This window comes from Rutilus rutilus (genome assembly GCF_951802725.1).
Source record: "Rutilus rutilus genome assembly, chromosome: 6".
NCBI lineage: Eukaryota > Metazoa > Chordata > Actinopteri > Cypriniformes > Leuciscidae > Rutilus > Rutilus rutilus.
Window position 1 is genome coordinate 7,632,723 of NC_140214.1, and position 21,703 is coordinate 7,654,425.

Here is a 21,703-nt window from a genome sequence, read left to right on the forward strand (position 1 = left end):
AACGAAACCTAGGCTAAGTGTAGATAAGCTGCTGTATGTATCTGTCTATCAGTGTCTATCAGTTCTACCGTACAGTGAAATGGCAGAAGACCGTATTTCAGTGGCTCGGGATCAGTTCAGCTGTTCAATCTGTCTGGATCTACTGAAGGATCCAGTGACCATCGCCTGTGGACACAGTTACTGTATGAGCTGCATTAGAGACTACTGGAATAAAGATGATCAGAAGAGAGTTTACAGCTGTCCTCAGTGCAGACAGACCTTCACTCCAAGACCTGCTTTAGGTAAAAATACCATGCTGGCTGAAGTGGTGGAGAAACTGAAGAAGAAAAAAGTCCAAACAGCTCGTCCTGCTCTCAGTTATGCTGGACCTGGAGATGTGGAGTGTGACGTCTGTACTGGAAGGAAACGCAAAGCTGTAAAGTCCTGTATGATGTGTCTGGAATCATATTGTCAAAGTCACTTTGAGTGTCATGAAGGATCTCGTTCAAGGAAACGACACAAAGTGACTGATGCCAGTGGACGACTGCAGGAGATGATCTGCTCTAAACACGACAGACTGATGGAGGTTTACTGTCGCACTGACCAGAAATTTATTTGTTACAGGTGTGTGATGGAAGAACACAAAAATCACGATACTGTTTCAGCTGAAGCAGAGAGATCTGAGAAGCAGGTATGAACTGAAAACACATAAACTGAGTTGATTCTTGAAGTTATGCCAATTAATGATGACATTTTCACACAATAATAAAAAATTTTATATTAATATTTAATTAATTTGCACTGAGTCCATTGAGGAGGATTACAGTTATTTTTCGTTCCTCAGAAAAAGGTTGGAGAGATACAAGATAAATTCCAGCACAGAATCCAAGAGAGACAGAAGAAGCTTCGGGAGCTCAGAGAGGCTATGAAGACTCACAAGGTGAGACTCAGACTTACCAAGTACCCTACTTTCACCAGTCAGAGCTCAGTGTTAGACGAGTTTCCAGTTCTACTGTAACCCACTGTGTTTAATAGGCTGATGTTGAGTGAAAGGTCTGATTGTCTGTGTGTCCTAACAGAGCTCTGCACAGGCTGCAGTGGAGGACAGTGAGAGGATCTTTACTGAACTGATCCGCTCCATTGAGAAAAGGCGATCTGAGGTGACACGGATGATCAGAGATCAGGAAAAGGATGCAGTGAGTCGAGCTGAAGGACTCTTGAAGCGACTGGAGCAGGAGATTGATGATCTGAGGAGGAGAGAAGCTGAGCTGAAGCAGCTTTTACACACAGACGATCACATACATTTCCTTCAGGTAACAGAAATCTGATCAATAGAACAGTGTCAAGTCTTTTCATTAGTTACAGTCTTATTTTCTCATTTTACTGTAACATAACTATGATCTGAGCCACTAAAATAACAATTCAAATGTTAGATCCTTTTGCTTTACCAGATCCCATCATGAGATGTTTTTGTGGCACCTAAAATCAGTTCAAGTTTTGTCTAATACCCCAAAACAGTAAATCCTCAAATCTCTGTAACAATAATAATAATAAAAAAAAACAGTAGGCTAATACAAAAACAAGATTACAAACAAGCAAATAAAACACATTTGAAGAATTGTTGAAGAATACAAATTGGAAAATACAATGGAAAATGACTGCTTAACAACATCATCATGATTCATGTGACACTAAAAACCTTGAGTTATAGACATTCCCTTACATCCCCTATAACTTATAAAGACATAAAGACGAGATAGTACGCAATATTCATAACACCACCTGACAGAATTTCTGCCAACATTCTAACCAACTTCAAAACAACAGTTGGTTGGAATGTTGTCAGGAATTATGTTAGGATTGTGTTCTTACTATAATAATTTCATTAACTCTACAGACAGGGTTTTTTTTATACAAATGAAATTTCACAATGCTATACCACACCTAAAACTACTAGCCTAACTAATATAAAGTTCAGACATTATTAAAGAGAAAACACTAGTTATAAAATATGAACAACTGAACATATTGTAAGTAATAACACAAATAAATGGAATAGAACAAAAATACAAATGAATTAAACAGTGCTTTAAGTTTTATATGTCTAAGTATTCAGTTACAGAAATTGGATAGTCTTCAGTGTATAAATGAAATATAGATGAATCCTTTTTAAAGTTATTCAGTCAAGAGCAGTGAGTGTTTTTCTGTTTGTCTTTTATTGTTTGATTAACATTAATGAAACACAGACAGAATATTAGGCTGCAGTCACTTTAAGAATTAATTCACTTAAGACAAGAACATAAAAAGCATAAAAAGAGAACTCAATTCGGAGTTCTCGCGCTATCTGAGAGGTGGCTTTCTGTGCATGTGCTTCAGATGTGTGTGCACAGAAAACCATCTCAGACAGCGTGCAAGTAGCAAACTGAATGGTTTAAAGTTGCTTGAAAGTTGCTGGATGTACAGAATCACTACAGATTAATTTGGAAAAATAAGTGTGGTATAAATCTTGGGGAGGATGCTGGTAAAACGTTGTTGTGTCTTTGTATCTTTAATGTTTCTGTTTATTTATTTTCTCTAGAGTTTCCAGACTCTCTCTGACCATCTGGAATCTTCAGGCGTACCCAGAGTTACCAGCAGTTCTGTCCACCTTTATAATGATGTGAGAAAATCTGTCTCTCAACTGAAAGACAAACTGGAGAAGTTCTGTAAAGAGGAGATGGAGAAAATATGTGGTCAAGGTAAAGCGGCAGAAACATTGGCCGTTTCTCAATACCAAGTACGCAAACTTCAGACTTGAGTCCTTGGTAGTTCGGACTTGACAAGTTCGATTTAGGAGAACGAACTACCAAGGACGGAAGGACTCAAGTCTGATAATTCTGCAAATGGAACAGCGGCGTACTTGATAGCGTCACTCAGCTCGCTCTGGCTACTCCGGTTATCTCTTTATGTATATTTAGGCTACAATAAAACAAAATATGTTATAAACCACCACTCTGCCTCTTTTCATTTTCATTTAAAAAAATCTTAAACATATTAATGGCCACACAAATGTGGTTCAGGCAACAAAATTTATTATCTTCACTGCATACATTTATAACAACACGAAATATAAAACACAACCCCGACTCTTTTTGTTTTCATTTAAAAAATATGACACATAAAAAACATTACAATATTGATCATTAAAACTGACATTTAGCAAAAAGAGACAGGGTTGTGTCATTTTATTTGATTATATATGTAGGCTACATACAGTGAAGAGAATGGCAACATGTTTTAAATATATAAAATAAAATGACATAACCTTTTTTGTTAAATGTCAGTTTTAATGATCAATAATAGCCATTATAAAAGTATAAGTAGCCTAAAAGGTATAAGAAGCTATACAATAATAAAGCAAACGATTCAGTCAAACATAAGTCAGCTCTCTAGGCTACAATGTTAAAGTTAAATAGACTAAATATATAAAGCTATCAAACTTCACTTTGCCCTCAGCCAAAATGTTTTGCCAGGGAACAAATTATATATTAATGAGACAAATAAATAAATAAATAAATCGCACGTTAGATATACACAAGATGATTTATATCTCATGTTAAACCACTAGTCTAGAGACATCCGAGCCAGCGGCAAACGTCAGCAGCACTAACCGAGGAAAGGCTGTTCTCGGCGGGGTACATGAGCGCCGAGCGTCCGATTGCCTGGATCTCACAACTTCAAATTTGTGACAATCAATCAAATTTTCAAATAGGCGCAATCTTTATAAATAAACCAAAGATTTGAGCTTTAAACAACTACATTATCGCCTGAAAAACTCTTAAAACTAAATTTCGTGACACAATAACAGCAGTATTTTTAAATTTTCTGGGATACCTGCTCCTGCTGGCTGTCTCTCAAGTCCGCACAAGTCACCTCTCGATGCATCCTCGGTAAAAGGGGCGGATCAAGAACACATCCAGGGATTTGAACTGGACGTAATGAAATAAATTGAACAACTCATGAATTGCCAATCAGAAGTGTGTTTAGCAAGGTCAGTGACTTTTATTACAGTCTGTACTGTTCAGTACAAAAAAGTGATTATTTAATTAATTACTTGTTCAAGTGTTATTCAAGTGTTAATTATTCAATCAATTCCCCTTTTGACCAATTATTTTCTGCATTGTTCAGCAGATACGCCCAATATGTCCATAGAAGACTTGGAAATGTTTGGTGCCAAAAAGGCGTATCTGACGTTTTTTGCCATATGTTTTGGATTTTAAAATGTTTTAGAACATGTTCATTGTGTTAATATGCCATAAGTTTATTACTTAAATACTCATTCATGTAAGTATGCCTGTGGTTACAATGTTTGTGGTTTAAGGTTAATAATACAGGTGATTGAAGTGTGGTCAAAATTTTGTTTTGTCTCTCCTGTAAAGTTTGTCAAAAGCCACTTACGCCCCTCTGGCTCCAAGCCCTCATATTGATCAGGTACCTGCCCAGCAAACACAAAAACGTTGCAAAAACGTTTTTTTCACGTCGTGAAAAAGTTGTCACAACGTTTTTATCCTACGTATTTAATACGACAGATGTCGGGTTTTTTAAACGTTATAAACACGTATTTTCACAACGTGGCTGAAACATTTTTTTAACGTTATAAATACGTATTTTCACACCATTGATGAAATGTTTTGTAAAAAAACGTTTTTTTAAACGTTGCTTCGACGATATGCGTCATGTTCAACATTTTCAAAATGTCAATATCACGTCTTATGTGGTACTTTTTTTCCTATTGGTTTTTACCACGTTCACCCGAAAAATTCACTGAAAACGTTTTTTTGACTACCTAAAGAAAACATACCTGGTTGGTATTTTCACAACGTTTCTAAAACGTTTTATTTTGGTTACATAATTTTTTTAATTTAGGTGTGGTTTCTTAAACGTTTTTAAAACGTTGCAGTGCAACATTACCTAATTGCAACCAAAAAACAACGTTGTAAAAACGTTTTGTGTTTGCTGGGTGGTGCCTAACGAAGATCTGATCTGTCAAAACGTTGCATAGGTATGCTGTATGGAGCTGTAACTTCAGTGAGTGGAGTGCAGACTTTTTTTTTTTTTTTTTTTTTTTGCACCTGAGCCTAATTTGGGTATAGGATGTGTACACCTTTTTGTCATTTTCTACTCTTTATTGTGTAATGGGTTAATATATGCGTCTGCTGAATGTAGTCCATCATCCAGTCCTGGCTTCAGTGTGAGACTGACACCTAGTGGATGTTCTTTATTATCTGAACTAAATTACAGGTGAGTCACACCATATATACCTACCTGTTTTGCATTCGGTTCTTATTTTCAAAGATAACTAAACCTAAGTGTTGTTAACCCACTGTAGATGTCTTTCTATCAGTGTGTTCGTGCAGTAAAATGGCAGAAGCCAGTATTTTGTGGGATTAGTTCAGCTGTTCAATCTGTCTGGATCTACTGAAGGATCCAGTGACCATCGCCTGTGGACACAGTTACTGTATGAGCTGCATTACTGACTGCTGGAATAAAGATGATCAGAAGAGAGTTTACAGCTGTCCTCAGTGCAGACAGACTGTTGTTGTGCATCCATCGCCAGTAAATACCTCTTTGTTTGTTTACATTTTTGTCTTTTAATAATAAAATTGCATTTGTTCTCCAATTCAACAAATGTAAAAAGGTTGGCTCACCAGCAGGTGGTGCAAGCGCGTTTGACGAAGACCAGAGCAACAGTTAGGGCAAGTCATGCATTCATAAAACCGATTTACAGAAATGGAGCAAGCGTAAGTATTTGTGATGATTATCAGGGCCAGTATATACGTACACCAATGAGCCAAAACATTATGACCTAATATGCGGTTGGTCCTCCGTGTGCTCCCAAAACAGCACTGACCTGCCGAAGCATGGCCTCTATCAAGACCCCTGAATCTGGCAATGGATCTCCAGATCATGTAGCCACTCTGCAGAAGAGCTCAAATGTTCAGAAGATCCTGGAAAGCCAAAGAATGTGTAGTACCTGGAGGATTACTTTTTCACACAAGTAATGCAAGTTACTTTGTTTTCCCATTTACTGACTGACAGCTCTCCTGTCCCCATGTTGACAGAAATCGGGAGTAAAGTGCAGAAGCATGTGTGCGCTTGCTGCTTTGTTAACATAATTATTGTAGTTCTAGACCTAATGTGAGTATGCATTTACTCATTTCACTTGAACAGAAACAGATTCAGTATTCCTCCAAATGAATAAAAGCAGTTAAATGCAAACTCAAAATACTGTATTATGCAAACCTGTAATAAGTAAATGTTAAATAACACACACAATTATAAACCAATGTCTTTGCTGCTGATCTTCAGTGATACAAATCAACTGTAGCAAAAATGACTTCAGATATCATCACATTTGCTTATTTTATATTTTTTTTATATTGCTGAAGTAAGTGTGTTGAACTTTCTTATCCTGCTTCCTATCCAGAATGGCAGAGCGTTTGTTTGAGCGGCGCCCTCTGCTGTACAGGTGTGAACTTGCATTTCCTTCAGCCTGAGGCTTATTCATTTAACTTTTGGTGTGAAAGGGCCTTTTTTTTTTTTTTTTGCATAAAAACAAAAAAGCAAATCTAGCCCAGGTGAGAAAAAGTAACGCAAAAGTAACGTAATGCATTACTTTCCATAAAAAGTAACAAAATAACCGAATTAGTTACTTTTTTAGGGTGTAACACAATATTGTAATGTGTTAGGCCTACTTTTAAAAGTAACTTTCCCCAACACTGCTCATAAGCAACAATCATAAAACATGCAAAACAGCCATTGATCGTTGAGGAACTTTTATACTAACATGTAAATTCTGTATCATTTTGTCTTGTGGACTGTATATAAACAAGTTATGTGAAATGTCTCATTCAGGACAGTGCTAAAAATATAAAAGGTAATTTTTATGATCCCTCTTATTTTTTTAATGATAAACATCCTTTGCAAATTCTGCTAGTTGGACACAATCTTATGATATACAGTATATATATATATATATATATATATATATATATATATTGTGTAAGTTGTGTTTGGAATAATTTTTATTTAATTTCAATGCAGTTTTGAAAGCAGTGTGTTAGTGTTAGAAAAAATGTGCTGCAAATAGTGTCTTGCAGATGGTGAAGTATGAATGACAAAAGTGTTTATGGATTTTGGAAAATGTGGTCATTAAATGCATTTTGTGTGAAAGCAATGAAAAATTATTCACAGTTTGGTCCTCAAAGACTTCTGTTTCGCTGAATGTGTGAAGAGTTTTGAAAATATGGCTTCAGTATTGAATGGTGCTTGTTAGCAATTGAAAAAAAAAAAAAAAAAACAGCATAATGGGTATTAGCAATTGTAAAAACTGTGATTAATTTAAGCCACAATAAACTCACATTATTAATTTTGCTCAGTTTCATAAAAAGATTCACTGATTCATTTAGGGCCAGGCCATCAATACTGTTCCCATATACTTTCACAGAAAAATCTAACATCATAACAAGGATGTTATACAGCTTATATTACCAGTCTGTAGTAAGACGATGTTTGCTGTTCAATGTTCAAATGATGTTTTGGTGTTCAATGTTCAGAGATGTTTGTCAACTTTATTTGCATAGTACGCCATACTACTCCCACACTGAAGTCTATATAAACCACAAGCGCTCTATACCCTGGAGTTAGGAATACTTTTTCTTTACTTTGAGAGCTGAAATTTTACATTTTTTTTTTTCACTTTTTAATTTCTGTATTTTTTTCCAACTATTTGTCTTAACTGACAGACGTGCAAACGTGCAATGGCTCAGTTTTTATCAACATGCTTCTTAGTTTTGATATCAGCACAACTGGTGAGTATTTCTCCTTACATTAATGTAATCTTTTTATATATATATATATATATATATATATATATATATATATATGGCAATGATTAATCTCGATTAATCGCATCCAAAATAAAAGTTTGTGTTTACATGTATAATTATTTTGTATATAAAGAAGAATTTAAGAAAAAATAGTTTTTTATATATAACATATTTATATTTATATATAGATTAAATATAAATTATGTATAAATATATATACAGTGTATACATGCAAATATTCCATAAATATATATATGCATGTGTGAATTTATATAGGCCTATACAAAATAATTATACGCAGTACACACATATATTATGTAAACACAAACTTTTATTTTGGATGTGATTAATCGTTGCTATATATAAATCTTGTAACTGTTCTATATGTGTAGTGTTCTCATATTCACATCATATTATTTTTATAGGTCAAATCATCTGGTGTGTTTGAGTTGAAGGTTCACTCTTTCACAACCAACAGCAGCAGTGTGTGTAAACAGTCCAGAGAATGTAAAGGTTTTTTCCGTGTTTGCCTGAACCACACAGAGGGTGTCTTTTCATATAGGCTGGCATGTTCAGATGGCACTGGACTGACCGGAACATTCAGCACAGACCAGAGCTCCATTTCCACTAGTGCACCAATAACTGTGCCCTTTAACTTCAAGTGGCCGGTGAGTAGCTCAAAGTGAATGAACATTAAAAAATATAACAGATTTAATATCATGCTACAGTAGGCCTACATATAGCATAGACTTTGCGTAGGCATACACAACAAATGTCATTAACTGACAGATATCACTCAAATAGATCCTGAAATAATCACATCTTTCTCACTAATGCTTAAAAGAAATGTAACTGCGGTCAGAGTCTTTGTTTATCCAATCAGAAGACTAGCCGCTTTCTGCCAGTAAATCATTTCGCAGATTCAGCCCATGGGAATCAGGAAGCGGGGAAAGGCAGTTATCAGATTGTCATGTGAGAACGCTATCGAACTTGCTACCGTTGCGTTGATTTTGGATTTGACCACTAAAATCAAAATTCCAGTATAAAGTAGATTAGATATAAAGCCTTGTGAAGCTCTGAAAAAGCTTTCCTTTGATCATGCAGGGAAGCATCGACAACAGTTCCATCTGCTGATTCGTAACATTGACAGTAGCCGTAAAACCGATAATTAAAGGCAGGCGATTTGTTCCAAAACCATTTTTTATTATGCTGGTTAAAAGTCTCTTCACATCTTGATAGCAATCACTAAGTTAAGCTTTGGAGCCGCTCTGAAGAGAGGGTGTGATCTTATGCTTTCAAAGCTAGCTCACTATTGCTAGCCTCTCTGAAAATCGCCTACCCCACCTTTAATATGTAGGCTATGTGATTCTTCTTGCAGATGCCATTTCTTACAGAGTATATAGGCTACATCAGAGTTTACATCATAAACAAACAATAACTAAAATGTCCAACAATTAAAGGTATAGCGGAGGATCTTTCCGAATTTTAGATAAGACCCGCCCTCTCCACTTTTTGAATAAGTTTGATTGATTCACCAGAATGATTGACAATTAGGAGGACCAATAGTATAGGTGATCCACCCGGAAGTAAAAAATCCTCCGCTATACCTTTAAGTAAAGGTTTTTGATATATGCAATGGAGCCTTGGTGCCATATGTAACACAACTAATGTAAAGTTAAGTTCGCTGTTCGTGTATGCAGACATGATTTTTTTTTATTCTTACCTGTGACATTGAGATGATGCATTTTTGCTCACCTGTCACCCAACGCGACAAACACCGAAAGCCTAAACTAACACTCTGTTCTATTTCTTATTAACGGTCTGGCGCTACATTCGACAGTACAAATGGATTTAAGCGCCCAGTGTAGCACGGTGTTACAAAATTACTGTCATTACAGGGAACTGTCTCAGTGATAATTGAAGCATGGAACACAGAGTCCTCCAATGATCTGTCAACAGGTATGCCCCTTTTTTATATTTCACATTTTATTTAGAGACCAGTTTTTAATAATGCATTTATTGTTTTTCAGAGAATCTAAATAGTATGATAAGCCACTTTGTCACAAAAAGAAATCTTACTATTGGTGAGAAATGGTCCCAGGATGTGCATCTTGGAGAGCAAAATAAACTACGCTTTTCCTACCGCGTAGTGTGTGATGAATTCTATCATGGCGATGAGTGCGCCGATTTCTGCCGCCCACGAGATGACCCGTTCGGTCACTTTAACTGTGACGCCGCTGGAAATAGAATTTGCTTGCCGGGATGGGAAGGCAAATATTGTGCAGAACGTAAGAGTTTTTTTTTTTTTTTTTTTTTTGTCCATTAACATCAAAACAACCAATATATATATATTTTTTTTTTTGTATTTTTTTTTTTTAAATACATATATTTTATATCTTTTCAGCTATCTGCTCATCTGGCTGTAGTGAGGAACACGGTTATTGTGAGGCCCCTGGTCAGTGCAAGTGCCGCCTTGGGTGGCAGGGCCCCCGCTGTGATGAGTGTAAAACATATCCAGGGTGCAAGCATGGCACCTGCCAACAACCCTTTCAGTGCAATTGTGACGAGGGATGGCATGGGCTGTTCTGTGATGCTTAAAATGTCTGAATTCAGAAATTCAGTGTTTTCCTGGTTGTTTTTTCATTTATAATAGGCTGCTATGGGGAAGAAAACATCTGAAATACAAAAATACAATAAAATTACTATTTTCTTTTTCCAGGACATCAAAAATTATGATGTCCTGTTAACAATAAACAGTGTTTATGGCAAAATGTGACATTATTATTAAACTGTTTAAAATTGTGTGACATCAAAGAGACATTTCAACAGCAAATGTGCTCTATAATACAAAGAAGAGGTACATGTATACCCATCACACCCAAGTTGTGCTATCATGACCCTTGCTGGTAGATGTTGGAAGTACATCTTATGGCTGCAAAGAGCATCTTTCTCCATTGACAGTCATTAAAAAATATATGTGCATTCCGACAGAATTTTTGCTGGCAACAAATGGATAGTGAATATTTAATTTAATATATTTATATATCGTATATATTCACTTTAAAATACAAGATGCTTTACCAGGGACCTTTTTTGAAGGCTCTCGAGGGTTAGTTCATACAAAAATGAAAATTCTGTCATCGTTTACTCAACCAGTAAGACTTTCATTGATCTTTAAAAACACAAATGAAGATATCTTAATGAAATTGGAGACCTTTCTGTCCCTTCATTGACAGTCTACGCAATTACCACTTTGACGTTTCAAAAAGTTCATAAAGAGATCGTAAAACTAATCCATATGAATGGAGTGGTTTAGTAAAAATTTTCTTTAGACATTGAATTTGGGCTTTTATTCACATAAACAAACAAATCAACTCACACATGAATTATATGTGACATGTAGGCTATAACTGCAATGCGATATACAGCAGGTTATTTCTTAGTCGCCAATGCTAGCAAAGCAAATCTTTTTAATCCCTGATCAATCACAATCATTTGTTACACAATATTAGAAAACATCATACAATAAAAAATAAAAAAAATAAAAAAAATAATTTTTAAATAAAAATCCAGCAGGTTTTCCTTGTATTGGCTTTGGACACAGTCACCTACATTTTGTGTTGTAATGAAACGTTTAATGAGTCCAGTTTCCAGTTTGGGTTAAACTGTACTTGGGATTGTCACCGGAAAGATGGGAGAGAGGAAGCTGCTATCCACATTTACCACTCATTCATTTTTATCAGCATGCTTAAACCTGTATATAATACTATTATTCATAGAATCTCTGCAGATGACAGTTTCACTGTTGGTCCTAATTAAATTGACCCCAAATAGAGCGGCTGAGTGAATGTGGTCTGGGATACAATCATAAAGTTTCAAAATAATCCTTAGGAAACCAATAGGGCCTTCACCCTTTCAGGGCTTGGGCCCTAATAAATATGTTCTTGGGCTTCAATTAGAGGCACTTTTGACTTGAAATCTTGAAAAATTAAACTTCTTTAAACTTTGTTGGATCTATGTTAAACATGACCTTCTCAGCACTTAATGCCGAGTTAAGACTGCATGATTTTAGCCCCGATTTTGGCTCGCCGACAGGTTTTGAGAAATCGCCGACAAATGCCCGAAATCACAGGCAAATCGGTGCTCGTTCACGCGAGTGACAATCACGCAGTGCGAATGAGCAAAGACGCGATCTGAGAGAATCACCGACGAGTCGCCGACGCCCGTGAGATATTTGGCATGCTAAATATCTGGACCTGTCGGCGATTCAAAATCCTGCTGTGTGAAAAGTGTTCTGACTGAAAACTACATCGGCGATGACCGACAGCCAATGAGAGAGCAAGATACAGAGCAGCGAGGAGTTCGGGGAGGAGTTATAGACCACAATATCAGTATTTTAATAGATATATTTACAATTATATCAAACAGAAACAAAGCACAAAGCACAAACAAACAGCAGCAACAGCAACACATTGGAACATTATTTATTTACCCCAAACTCTCTTTGCAGAACACACAGTCCTTGCTCCCCTTAATTGTCTTCCCAGCCATTTCCTCACGCATAATGTTTTTCTTTTTCTCCTTTTCGCTGCAAATCAGTGCACAGACAATTTGGATCGCAAGCTTCTTGCAGGCTATCATTTTTAATAACAATTTCAGTCTTGCGCGAGAGCTGCGGTCTTACGCACGCGGGATTTTGCGTTATTTCCTTATCACTTCTCGCGTGTGTTTGGTTGCGAAACGTAGTTTGCGGATCAGACAGAAGTTGTCGGCGATTCTTCCTCCTGAAAGTTATGCAGTGTGAAACCTCCTGTCGCCGATGCATCGTGCAGTGTGAACACACCAGCAACTGAATCTTACTCTGCATAGTCATGCAGTGTGAAAAGAACAGTGACCCGACTCTTTTGAAAATCGTGCAGTCTGAACTCGGCATAAAGGTGCTCTAAGCGGTCCCGGAAGACGTTACTTCTTGTTGACGTTCGAATTGTTGTCAAACAAAACGGAAGCTAGCTAGACCCTCCCTCCTCCTCATCCCGTCTCCTCCCTCCTCCCCATCCCGTCTCCTCCCTCCTCCCCTCCCTTCCGACATAAAGGAAAGTCAAAGTAGTCACTACAAACAAAGTTAAGTTTTACTGATACTTCATTCAGTGTTATGTCGCCAAGTTAGATAAATGCTTTTATATAGCCTATTGCATAACAGAATGCAGAAAAAGAGAAACATTATCTTAAAATCGTTTCGCCACCTGAGGTTATAATAACTATAACTTAGCTCTCATACAAGGACGCAATAATAGCAAGATAACGTTAGCTTCGCGTTTCCCGGTGTCGAGTGAGCATAAACAACGGCGGCGCCGGCGGCGTAACGTTAAAAAATTTAGTCAAAGTTGTCAATAGCCTATAAATGAACGTTCAAACACGTCAAACAGTGGATGAAAACAATCGTTCACACAAATTGTCGCCCTACTGTGAATTTGCTTGATCATTTACAATAGAGATTGATCGATCGCTGCTAGAAACATACATGTTGTATTCACCAAAGTTAACGCAGACTGCATAGTTCTAGCTAATTACATCCTTGTGTTGGTTTGGCGAACATGAACGTCAGTATAGAAAGAAAAATAGATTTACCTGTTCTGCAAAAACAGAGCAACTATGTCGGATTGGAAGCCCTTCTGCCGGCGGAGTTCTCGCCACCTTTCGAAGGTTTTTCCGATGTAAATTCGGGACTTCACGCGTTCCTTATCCTTGTCCCTCTTCTTTGCAATTTGTTCATCGGAACGTCGTCTCTTTGGTCGTGTGTCGGCCATAATTCAAACTTCCCTCTTCATGCTTCTCTGTTCTCTCTCCTCCACACCCCCTTCACGTGCACGCGCACTAACCCTCCAAACCCCACCCTCAAATACTTCTTGTCGGTTATTGGCTGAAACACTGTTTATTATGTTTCGTGGTGCGGGTGAGCCCAGTTTGTTTTTGTTGCCGTTTGTGGAGCCTGTGGTGTCTAGAGAGACCGCGTTTTTTTACAGTGTGTTCAGGGGACAGGCAGCTAGCGGATAGTGAGGAGATGTTTGCTGTATGTGACAAAAAATGTTTTGGCCTAAAAAACGCGTCGCATCACTTAGAGCACCTTTAAGATTTGCATGACAAAAGTTTGGAATCACTATGATTTAAGAAACGTATACTTTTATAGCAAGAAAGGATGGATTAAATTGATCAAAAATGACAGCAAAGACATTTATAATGTTTACAAATGTAATCTATTTCAAATAAACACTGTTCTTTTGAACTTGCTATTCATAAAGAATCCTAAAAACAGATGCTGTATAATGATTTCCACAATTCATAAAGCAGCACAACCATTTTCAACTGTGAATGTAATAAGAAATGTTTCTTAAGCAGCAAATCAGTATTAGAATGATTTCTGAAGTGTCATGTGACACTGAAATCTGGAGTAATGAGCTCTGCTATCACAAGAAAAACCAAAAACATTTTAAAATATTAAAATACAAAACAGTTTGTAATTTTTTTTCCCAATATTACTGTTTGCTTTTTTAATCAGATAAATGCAATCTTGGTGAACATAAACATAAAGAACCACACACTAAACTTTGGACAGTAGTGTATATTATATCAAAACCAGCACAAGCACACTTTTCAATCAAAACATTTTAAAAAATTCAATTTGTTACATTATTTTGCTAATATATATAATTATATATATTTTTAATTATAATATATAATTTTTTGTGATCATCAGATTGGTTGCTTATTCTATTCCATAAAAGAATGTTAAGTTTTATTCTCATTTACAGTAGCCTAGTTGTACCAAATTACACTTTTGTCCTTACTATTTTGTTTAATCCAAATTGTAAGCTACTTGTAATGTATTAAAGCAACACATTCATGCTTGTGTGTGTTCTTAAGTTATTTAGCTTATACAAAATGTTACAAAATGAACAAGAATTTAAGAAAAATCACACCAGGATATATATATATATATATATATATATATACACATATATATATATATATATATATATATATATATATATATATATATATATATATAAAACTTGTTAGTCCACAGATACATTTATGCAGGTATATTTCAATTATTGCATTCAACAAATGACAACGAGTAAAAGACAGTTTTAAAGCATCGCAAGGTATAAAGGTGTATACAATGTATACGACTTTTGAAGTTTGCTGTGCTTTATCCTAAACACAAAGTGAATGCCTGCAATCATTCAGTCAGGGACGAATGCACAAAACGTGCAAACTAATAAAAATATCATAAACGGTTACGAAATGATACACAATTAAAGTGTATGCATAAGTTCGTGCGACACTGAAACTATTTACCTATTTTTGTTTAAAATATATAATCCATTAAACTTACTGAGACAGGCCTACAAGGAGGAGCGTGAACTAAAATTCTCAGTTCCATTCGCATGTCCAGGAAACTCATGAATATTCATAAGCTCCGCCCACTGAAACTCTCGTAACAACTGGCCCAGAGGAAGCCCCGGAAGTGACAGTGGAAACGCGGCTAATGATGTATGACTGAAGTTCTGACAGAACTGGAAACATTTCACATTAAAAATTAAACTCACCTGATGTGTCTGCACAGCCTCTTTCAGCACCCGATGCTCCTTCTCTATTTCCTGAATTCTCTGTTGGAACTTTGTTACCCAAGGATTTCTGTAACAGATAACAGCAAACTTCAACAATCCTCCCACAATTTGAACAATCCTCAAAGGGATAGTTCACCCAAAATAAAAAAATATGACATAATTTACTTACTCTCATGTTTTTTTCAAACATGTATGACTTTATATCACAAAATATTTATATAAAAATATCCTAGACATTATTTTCCATATAATAATAGTGAAAAGAACTAAATCCATGCTTATTTTTCTGGCCAAAATGACACAAAATCTTTTGATATCATTCAATAGCTTTGTGTGATTTTAAGTCAGTGAGAAGGACCTAGCTAATGCTCACAAATCTGTTTTTATAACAGTAAAAGCTCTTTTCATGTAGTCGCGATGTTATATTGTCATGTTTATAAAACTGATAAAAAAAACATAGACCCCACTTCGTTGATAGTATAGCCTATGGGTTTATGTTGAACTTGTACATTCTTGTACAAACAGACACTGCGTACTCGATGCGAGCTTATCACTACGAGTTCATCATCCAGCCCTGGTTTTATTGAGAGACATAGTAAAATACAGATGAGTCACACCTGACATGTTTTGCGTACGTCGCTTAAACACCAGGAAACGGTTTCATTACAGAGAAAACAAAACCTTTTCCTACGCATAGTGTAGATAAGCGGCTGTATATTTCTTTATATCTGAGTATTCATGCAGTGAAATGGCAGAAGCTAAAATGTCAGTGGCTTGGGATCAGTTCAACTGTTCAGTCTGTCTGTGTCTATTGAATGAGGTTAGCCAAAAAATAACGTTTTGTCTTAGTTATATTGTTACCATAGCCTACAATAAATAGATGGATCCTTGAAAAAGACTTTGGTCACACCTACAAACACAGCTCTTTTGCACACGTCTCGAGACAGTAAACACTTCTCAGTTGAGAGAAATTGAAACTGAAGTGTTGTTCAGCCGCTGCTGTATCTGTGTATTCGTGCAGTGAAATGGCAGAAACCCGTATTTCAGTGGCAGAAGATCAGTTCAGCTGTTCGATCTGTCTGGATCTACTGAGGGATCCAGTGACCATCGCCTGTGGACACAGTTACTGTATGAGCTGCATTACAGACTACTGGAATAAAGATGATCAGGAGAGAGTTTACAGCTGCCCTCAGTGCAGACAGACCTTCTCTCCAAGACCTGCTTTAGGTAAAAATACCATGCTGGCTGAAGTGGTGGAGAAACTGAAGACGACAAAAGTCCAAACAGCTCGTCCTGCTCTCAGTTATGCTGGACCTGGAGATGTGGAGTGTGACTTCTGTACTGGAAGAAAACGCAAAGCTGTAAAGTCCTGTATGATGTGTCTGGAATCATACTGTCAAAGTCACTTTAAGTTTCATGAAGAATCTCCTTTAAGGAAACGACACAAAGTGACTGATGCCACTGTACGACTGCAGGAGATGATCTGCCCGCAACACGACAGACTGATGGAGGTTTACTGTCGCACTGACCAGCAATGTATTTGTTTACTGTGTATGATGGATGAACACAAAAATCACGATACTGTTTCAGCTGAAGCAGAGAGGACAGAGAAAGAGGTATGAACTGAAAGCACGTATAAATAAGCTATGCTGATTCTTGCAGTCATCAGAATCAGAATAAGTGTCATTATGCCAGTTATTATGCAGTTAATGGTGACATTAATTTGAATGTTGATAAAAATATAAAGATAGTTGTAATAACCTTTCAAACAAAACTATTTTTCCTCCTCTAGAAACAGGTTGAAAATATACAAGGAAAATTCCAGCAGAGAGTCCAAGAGAGACAGAAAGAGCTTCAGGAGATCAGAGAAGCTGTGGAGATTCACAAGGTGAGACATTTAGTCACTGAGGAGTGAGGAGCACAGTGCTGGGCCACTTTCCCATCCCACTGAAAGTTCTGATTGTCTGTGTGTCCTAACAGAGCTCTGCACAGTCAACAGTGGAGTACAGTGAGAAGATCTTTACTAAACTGATCCGCTCCATTAAGAAAAGCCGATCTGAGATGACAAGGATGATCAGAGATCAGGAAATGGCTGCAGTGAGTCGAGCTGAAGAACGACTGGAGCGACTGGAGCAGGAGATTGATGATCTGAGGAGGAGAGAAGCTGAGCTGGAGCAGCTTTCACACACTGACGATCACATATATTACCTGCAGGTAACTGAGATCTTAATAACAAGACTGTTGTCATAAGCAACATCTCTCCTAATTTTACTGTAATAATAACTATTATCAAATCCACTAAAATAATAATACATAGGCTACCTGTTACATTCATTTGCTTTACCAGATCCTGTCAGAAGACACTGTATCTGTTTTGTCTAAATTTTTTGCTATACTGGTTGAAAGACTCTGTACTATGAAAGCTTGTTTCCGCCACAGAATAGAAAATAAAAAAGGTAATTGCAACTTTTTATCTCAAAAGTAGGACGTTTTTACAGAAGTTTACATCTCCTAATTCTGAACTTTTTTCTTAGAATTGCGTGATATAAAGTCGCAATTGCAAGAAAAAAAATTAAGAATTGTGAGATAAAAAGTCACAATTATCTTTTAAATTGTTTTATTCTTTGCCGGAAACAAGCTTGCATACTTTACAGCCTTATAGCAATCAATAATTGAAGTGGTCTAAATATATATCTTCTGTGAAATTCTCAGGACTATAAAATGTTAGTCCAATCATTGCATTCGGACCGAATGAAGGATACCTGCCTGTCAAGCTATGTATTTGCATACCTCTGTGCAGTAATGGTTCTGGCTTATTTGGTAGGCTTCTCTAGGTGAAATAAGACATGTCAAAAATAGTGGGTCACCACTTTTGAATAAGAAACAATATCAAGTCTAAACTCGTCAAAACTCTGCAAAACACAACAGGCATATCGGTTAGTACACACTCATAACATACAGTAGCCTACGTTTTTTGAAAATAGCCTAGTTCTGCTTACCGCAGGCTCTATACACTCACTCATCTCTCTCCTTATCCTCCTCACTATCATCATCAGCCACTGGAGCTGATGAAAGTCCTGCTGCTGCAGAAAACATATCTGGTATTTTGACACATTTTACAGCGTCTGCTTTAAAGGCCTGTTTCTTTTTTCACGCTATTTCGCTGCACATTCCTTGCGTTTCTTCTCCATCTCTCTGACTATTTTGACAGATACACATAGAGCTGGTAAGTCCCGCCCATCCGTAAAACCCCAAGTTGAAAAATCATCATTCAAGTGAATGTGAGAAAATAATTATTTTCTGGTCCCGTTTGAATTGTGCCATGCATGTGAACATATGTTGTCTGTGAATTTTTTATATAATTTTTCATGTTACGACTTTGACAGTATATTGTATGATTCTTTGGCTAGCAGTTGTGGAAAAGACATAACGAAAAAGACTAGGCCTACATGTCGCCTATGTGACGTCACCCCATAACACATTTTCCCTCCACTTGTCAAATCACGGTGCTAATGCTGCGATAATCTATGGAGACAGATCGAGATGCTTATGTGTTTTGTACCCAAATGTCACCATTCAAACCAAATGGGCTGTTCTTTCTTCAGATTCCCGTCTGAAAGCAGCGAAGAGTTGTAGTCCACAAAGTGCTCTCACACAAAGTCTAACCGTATCAAACTTCTACCCGCTAAATTGTAGCATTCTTTACACGAAAAATTATATTAAAAATTCACAGACAACATATGTTCACATTCATGGCACAATTCAAACGGGACCAGAAAATAATTATTTTCTCACATTCACTTGCATTGACGATTTTTCAACCTAGAGGTCCAGCGGGGTTAGCGGAAGGGGTGGGACTTACCCGCTCTATTGAACTGCACCATAGACATAATATACATTATGTCTATGAACTGCACGCTCGCTCAGAGCCCAAAGGGGGAGGTGTTAAATATATGATTGGGCCAGCCCAGTGTCAATCAAGAAAATAACCAATGGGCCGCTGATCTACGTGTTTCATGGGCCGGTCTGTCAGATACTGACATATTATCGAAAAGGATCGATCCTCACATAAAAATATCGATCCAAATGTGTGTGTTTTTTTTACCAGTAATTTTTTATTAATTTAGCACGCAATTCAGTGCGTAAAATTAGCGTCTAAGTGGAAAAATAAACGAATGTTAGTGAATAATTGTATTACATCTGGATACAAGACGAAACCAATCAATCACAGAGAGCGTTCGATGCTGGTGCCACAGTGGGGCCACAGTGCGTTTGGAAAACGAAGCCTTGCTTAGATGACAGAGAAACAATCGGGAGTTATTTCGCAATAAACAAAATAAAGTGTACATACCGGTTCAAAATGTTTACGTCAGTAAGATCTTTTTTATGAAATCAATATTTTTATTCAACAAGGATCGATGCATTAAATTGATCAAAATTGATCAAAAATCATCTTGAGCAGCAAATATTAAAATATATTTAATATTAGCATATTAAAATATTAGCATATTAAAATTAGCACATCTCATCATGAAGGATCCTGAAGACTGGAGTAATGATGCTGAAAACTCAGCTTTGATCACAGGAATAAATTACAGTTTACTATGACATAGAAAACAGATAGCCTACATTAAATTGTAATAATATTACAGTTTTTACTGTATTTATGATCAAATAAATGCTGAAGAGAATTAAAAATCTTACAGACCCCAAACTTTTGAACAGTAGGCTAGTGTACAATAGTGCATTTACTATAATTAGGGTAGTTTGGTTAAAGTCACTGACTAATTACAGGCGGGTTGAGAGTACAAATCACAAAATATTTAGTAGTCATGAAAACATATTCAGATTTAGCATATTAATGATGCATTCACCTCATAAATCATGCCACACTGCTCTGGCACAGGAAAGTGCATATGAGTTCAAGTACATGCTTTTAAAATTAAAAAGTATTGGTATCGGTATCGATATCGGCGATACTGGCCCTGTATCTACTTGGTATCGGATCGATACCAAATTTTGCAGTGGGCTATTGTCCACCCCTACTTTCTACGCACACTGCAACGGTGTAGCACTTAGCATTTTAGCATTTTCATTGTGTCAGTGACCACAAGACAGATGACAACTATATTTTGTTATTGAAAAATAATATTTAATCACTGCATTAATTCACATCTTTATACTCTGGAAAATACTTAAGAGCATAGAAAACACACCAGTGTTTCCTCTATGTAAACTTGGTGCCTGTCAACATGTCTGGTAGGCAAATAATAAAGTTTACCAGACAAAATATCATCTCATTTTGGTGTTTATTAAATATCAAGGGGAGGATGCTGCTAATGAAGTTTTTTCTTTTATAATAATCTTTAATATTTCTGTTTATTTATTCTCTCTAGAGCTTCCAGTCTCTCTCTGAACCTCTGCAATTCACAGATGTATCCAGAGTTACTGTCAGTTCTGTCCTCTCTTATGGAGATGTGAGAAAACCTGTCTCTCAACTGAAAGCACAACTAGAGAAGTCCTGCAAAGAAAAGATGAAAAAAATATCTGGTCAAGGTAAAGTGACAGTTTACATCAGAAAAGAGTTACAATATGTAACAAGCGAAAATAAGCTTGAGAGCATGATAGAAATAAATATGAAAGTGATACTTTTTGAAAAATAATTACAATCAAGAATTAGAACTATTTGTTTATTTAATTATTTAGCAGACGATTTTATCCAATATGTAAGTGCTGTTACATTAGTCTAGCACAGTAGCTACACATAGCAAGGTTTTTTTTTTTAAATAAATAAATAAATAAATAAATAGAAAGAAAAATAGATAGATTAGAAATAGAATAGAATAATAAATGTTAGTATTAATGGGTCAAGTTTTGACGAAAAAGATGACTTTATCAAAAAAGACTTGGCAGCTCGGGTTGTGATAGGCAGGTCGTTTTACCAGCAGGGAATAGGTCCATGAAAGTGATTTTGGGATGGCACCACAAGACACCATTCACTTGCAGAACGCAAGCTTCTGGATGACACAAGTCTGAAGTAGTGAGTTTTATAACTATTCTAATTATGTATATGTGTTTATTTTCTTAGTAACAAACATCAACGTCATTTCCAGTATTGAACCCAAGACTAGGGAGCAGTTCCTGAGTAAGTCATTATGAAAACACACACACACACACACACAGAGAGAGAGAGAGAGAGAGAGACTTGCATATATATTTCACGAA

General features: G+C 36.5%; 3 protein-coding genes across 3 annotated transcripts; all 3 read left to right on the plus strand.

Annotated features, from left to right (window-relative positions):
- On the plus strand, positions 1–2,969 carry LOC311292359 (E3 ubiquitin-protein ligase TRIM47-like). The gene is made up of 4 exons (XM_084412031.1): positions 1–670; positions 824–919; positions 1,059–1,292; positions 2,558–2,969. Exons 1-4 carry the CDS (start codon positions 80–82, stop codon positions 2,774–2,776), a joined length of 1,140 nt encoding a protein of 379 aa, XP_084268157.1. The 5' UTR covers positions 1–79; the 3' UTR covers positions 2,777–2,969.
- Positions 2,970–7,612: 4,643 nt separating this feature from the next.
- On the plus strand, positions 7,613–10,829 carry LOC311292360 (delta-like protein C). The gene is made up of 5 exons (XM_084412032.1): positions 7,613–7,829; positions 8,273–8,515; positions 9,746–9,806; positions 9,878–10,135; positions 10,252–10,829. Exons 1-5 carry the CDS (start codon positions 7,779–7,781, stop codon positions 10,443–10,445), a joined length of 807 nt encoding a protein of 268 aa, XP_084268158.1. The 5' UTR covers positions 7,613–7,778; the 3' UTR covers positions 10,446–10,829.
- Positions 10,830–16,503: 5,674 nt separating this feature from the next.
- On the plus strand, positions 16,504–20,901 carry LOC311291460 (E3 ubiquitin-protein ligase TRIM47-like; the record flags this gene model as incomplete). Its single annotated transcript, XM_084410495.1, has 4 exons — positions 16,504–17,094; positions 17,271–17,366; positions 17,459–17,692; positions 20,875–20,901. Coding segments are annotated over 4 exons (948 nt in total), but the record flags the coding sequence as incomplete, so codon positions are not given.
- Positions 20,902–21,703: the final 802 nt, after the last annotated feature.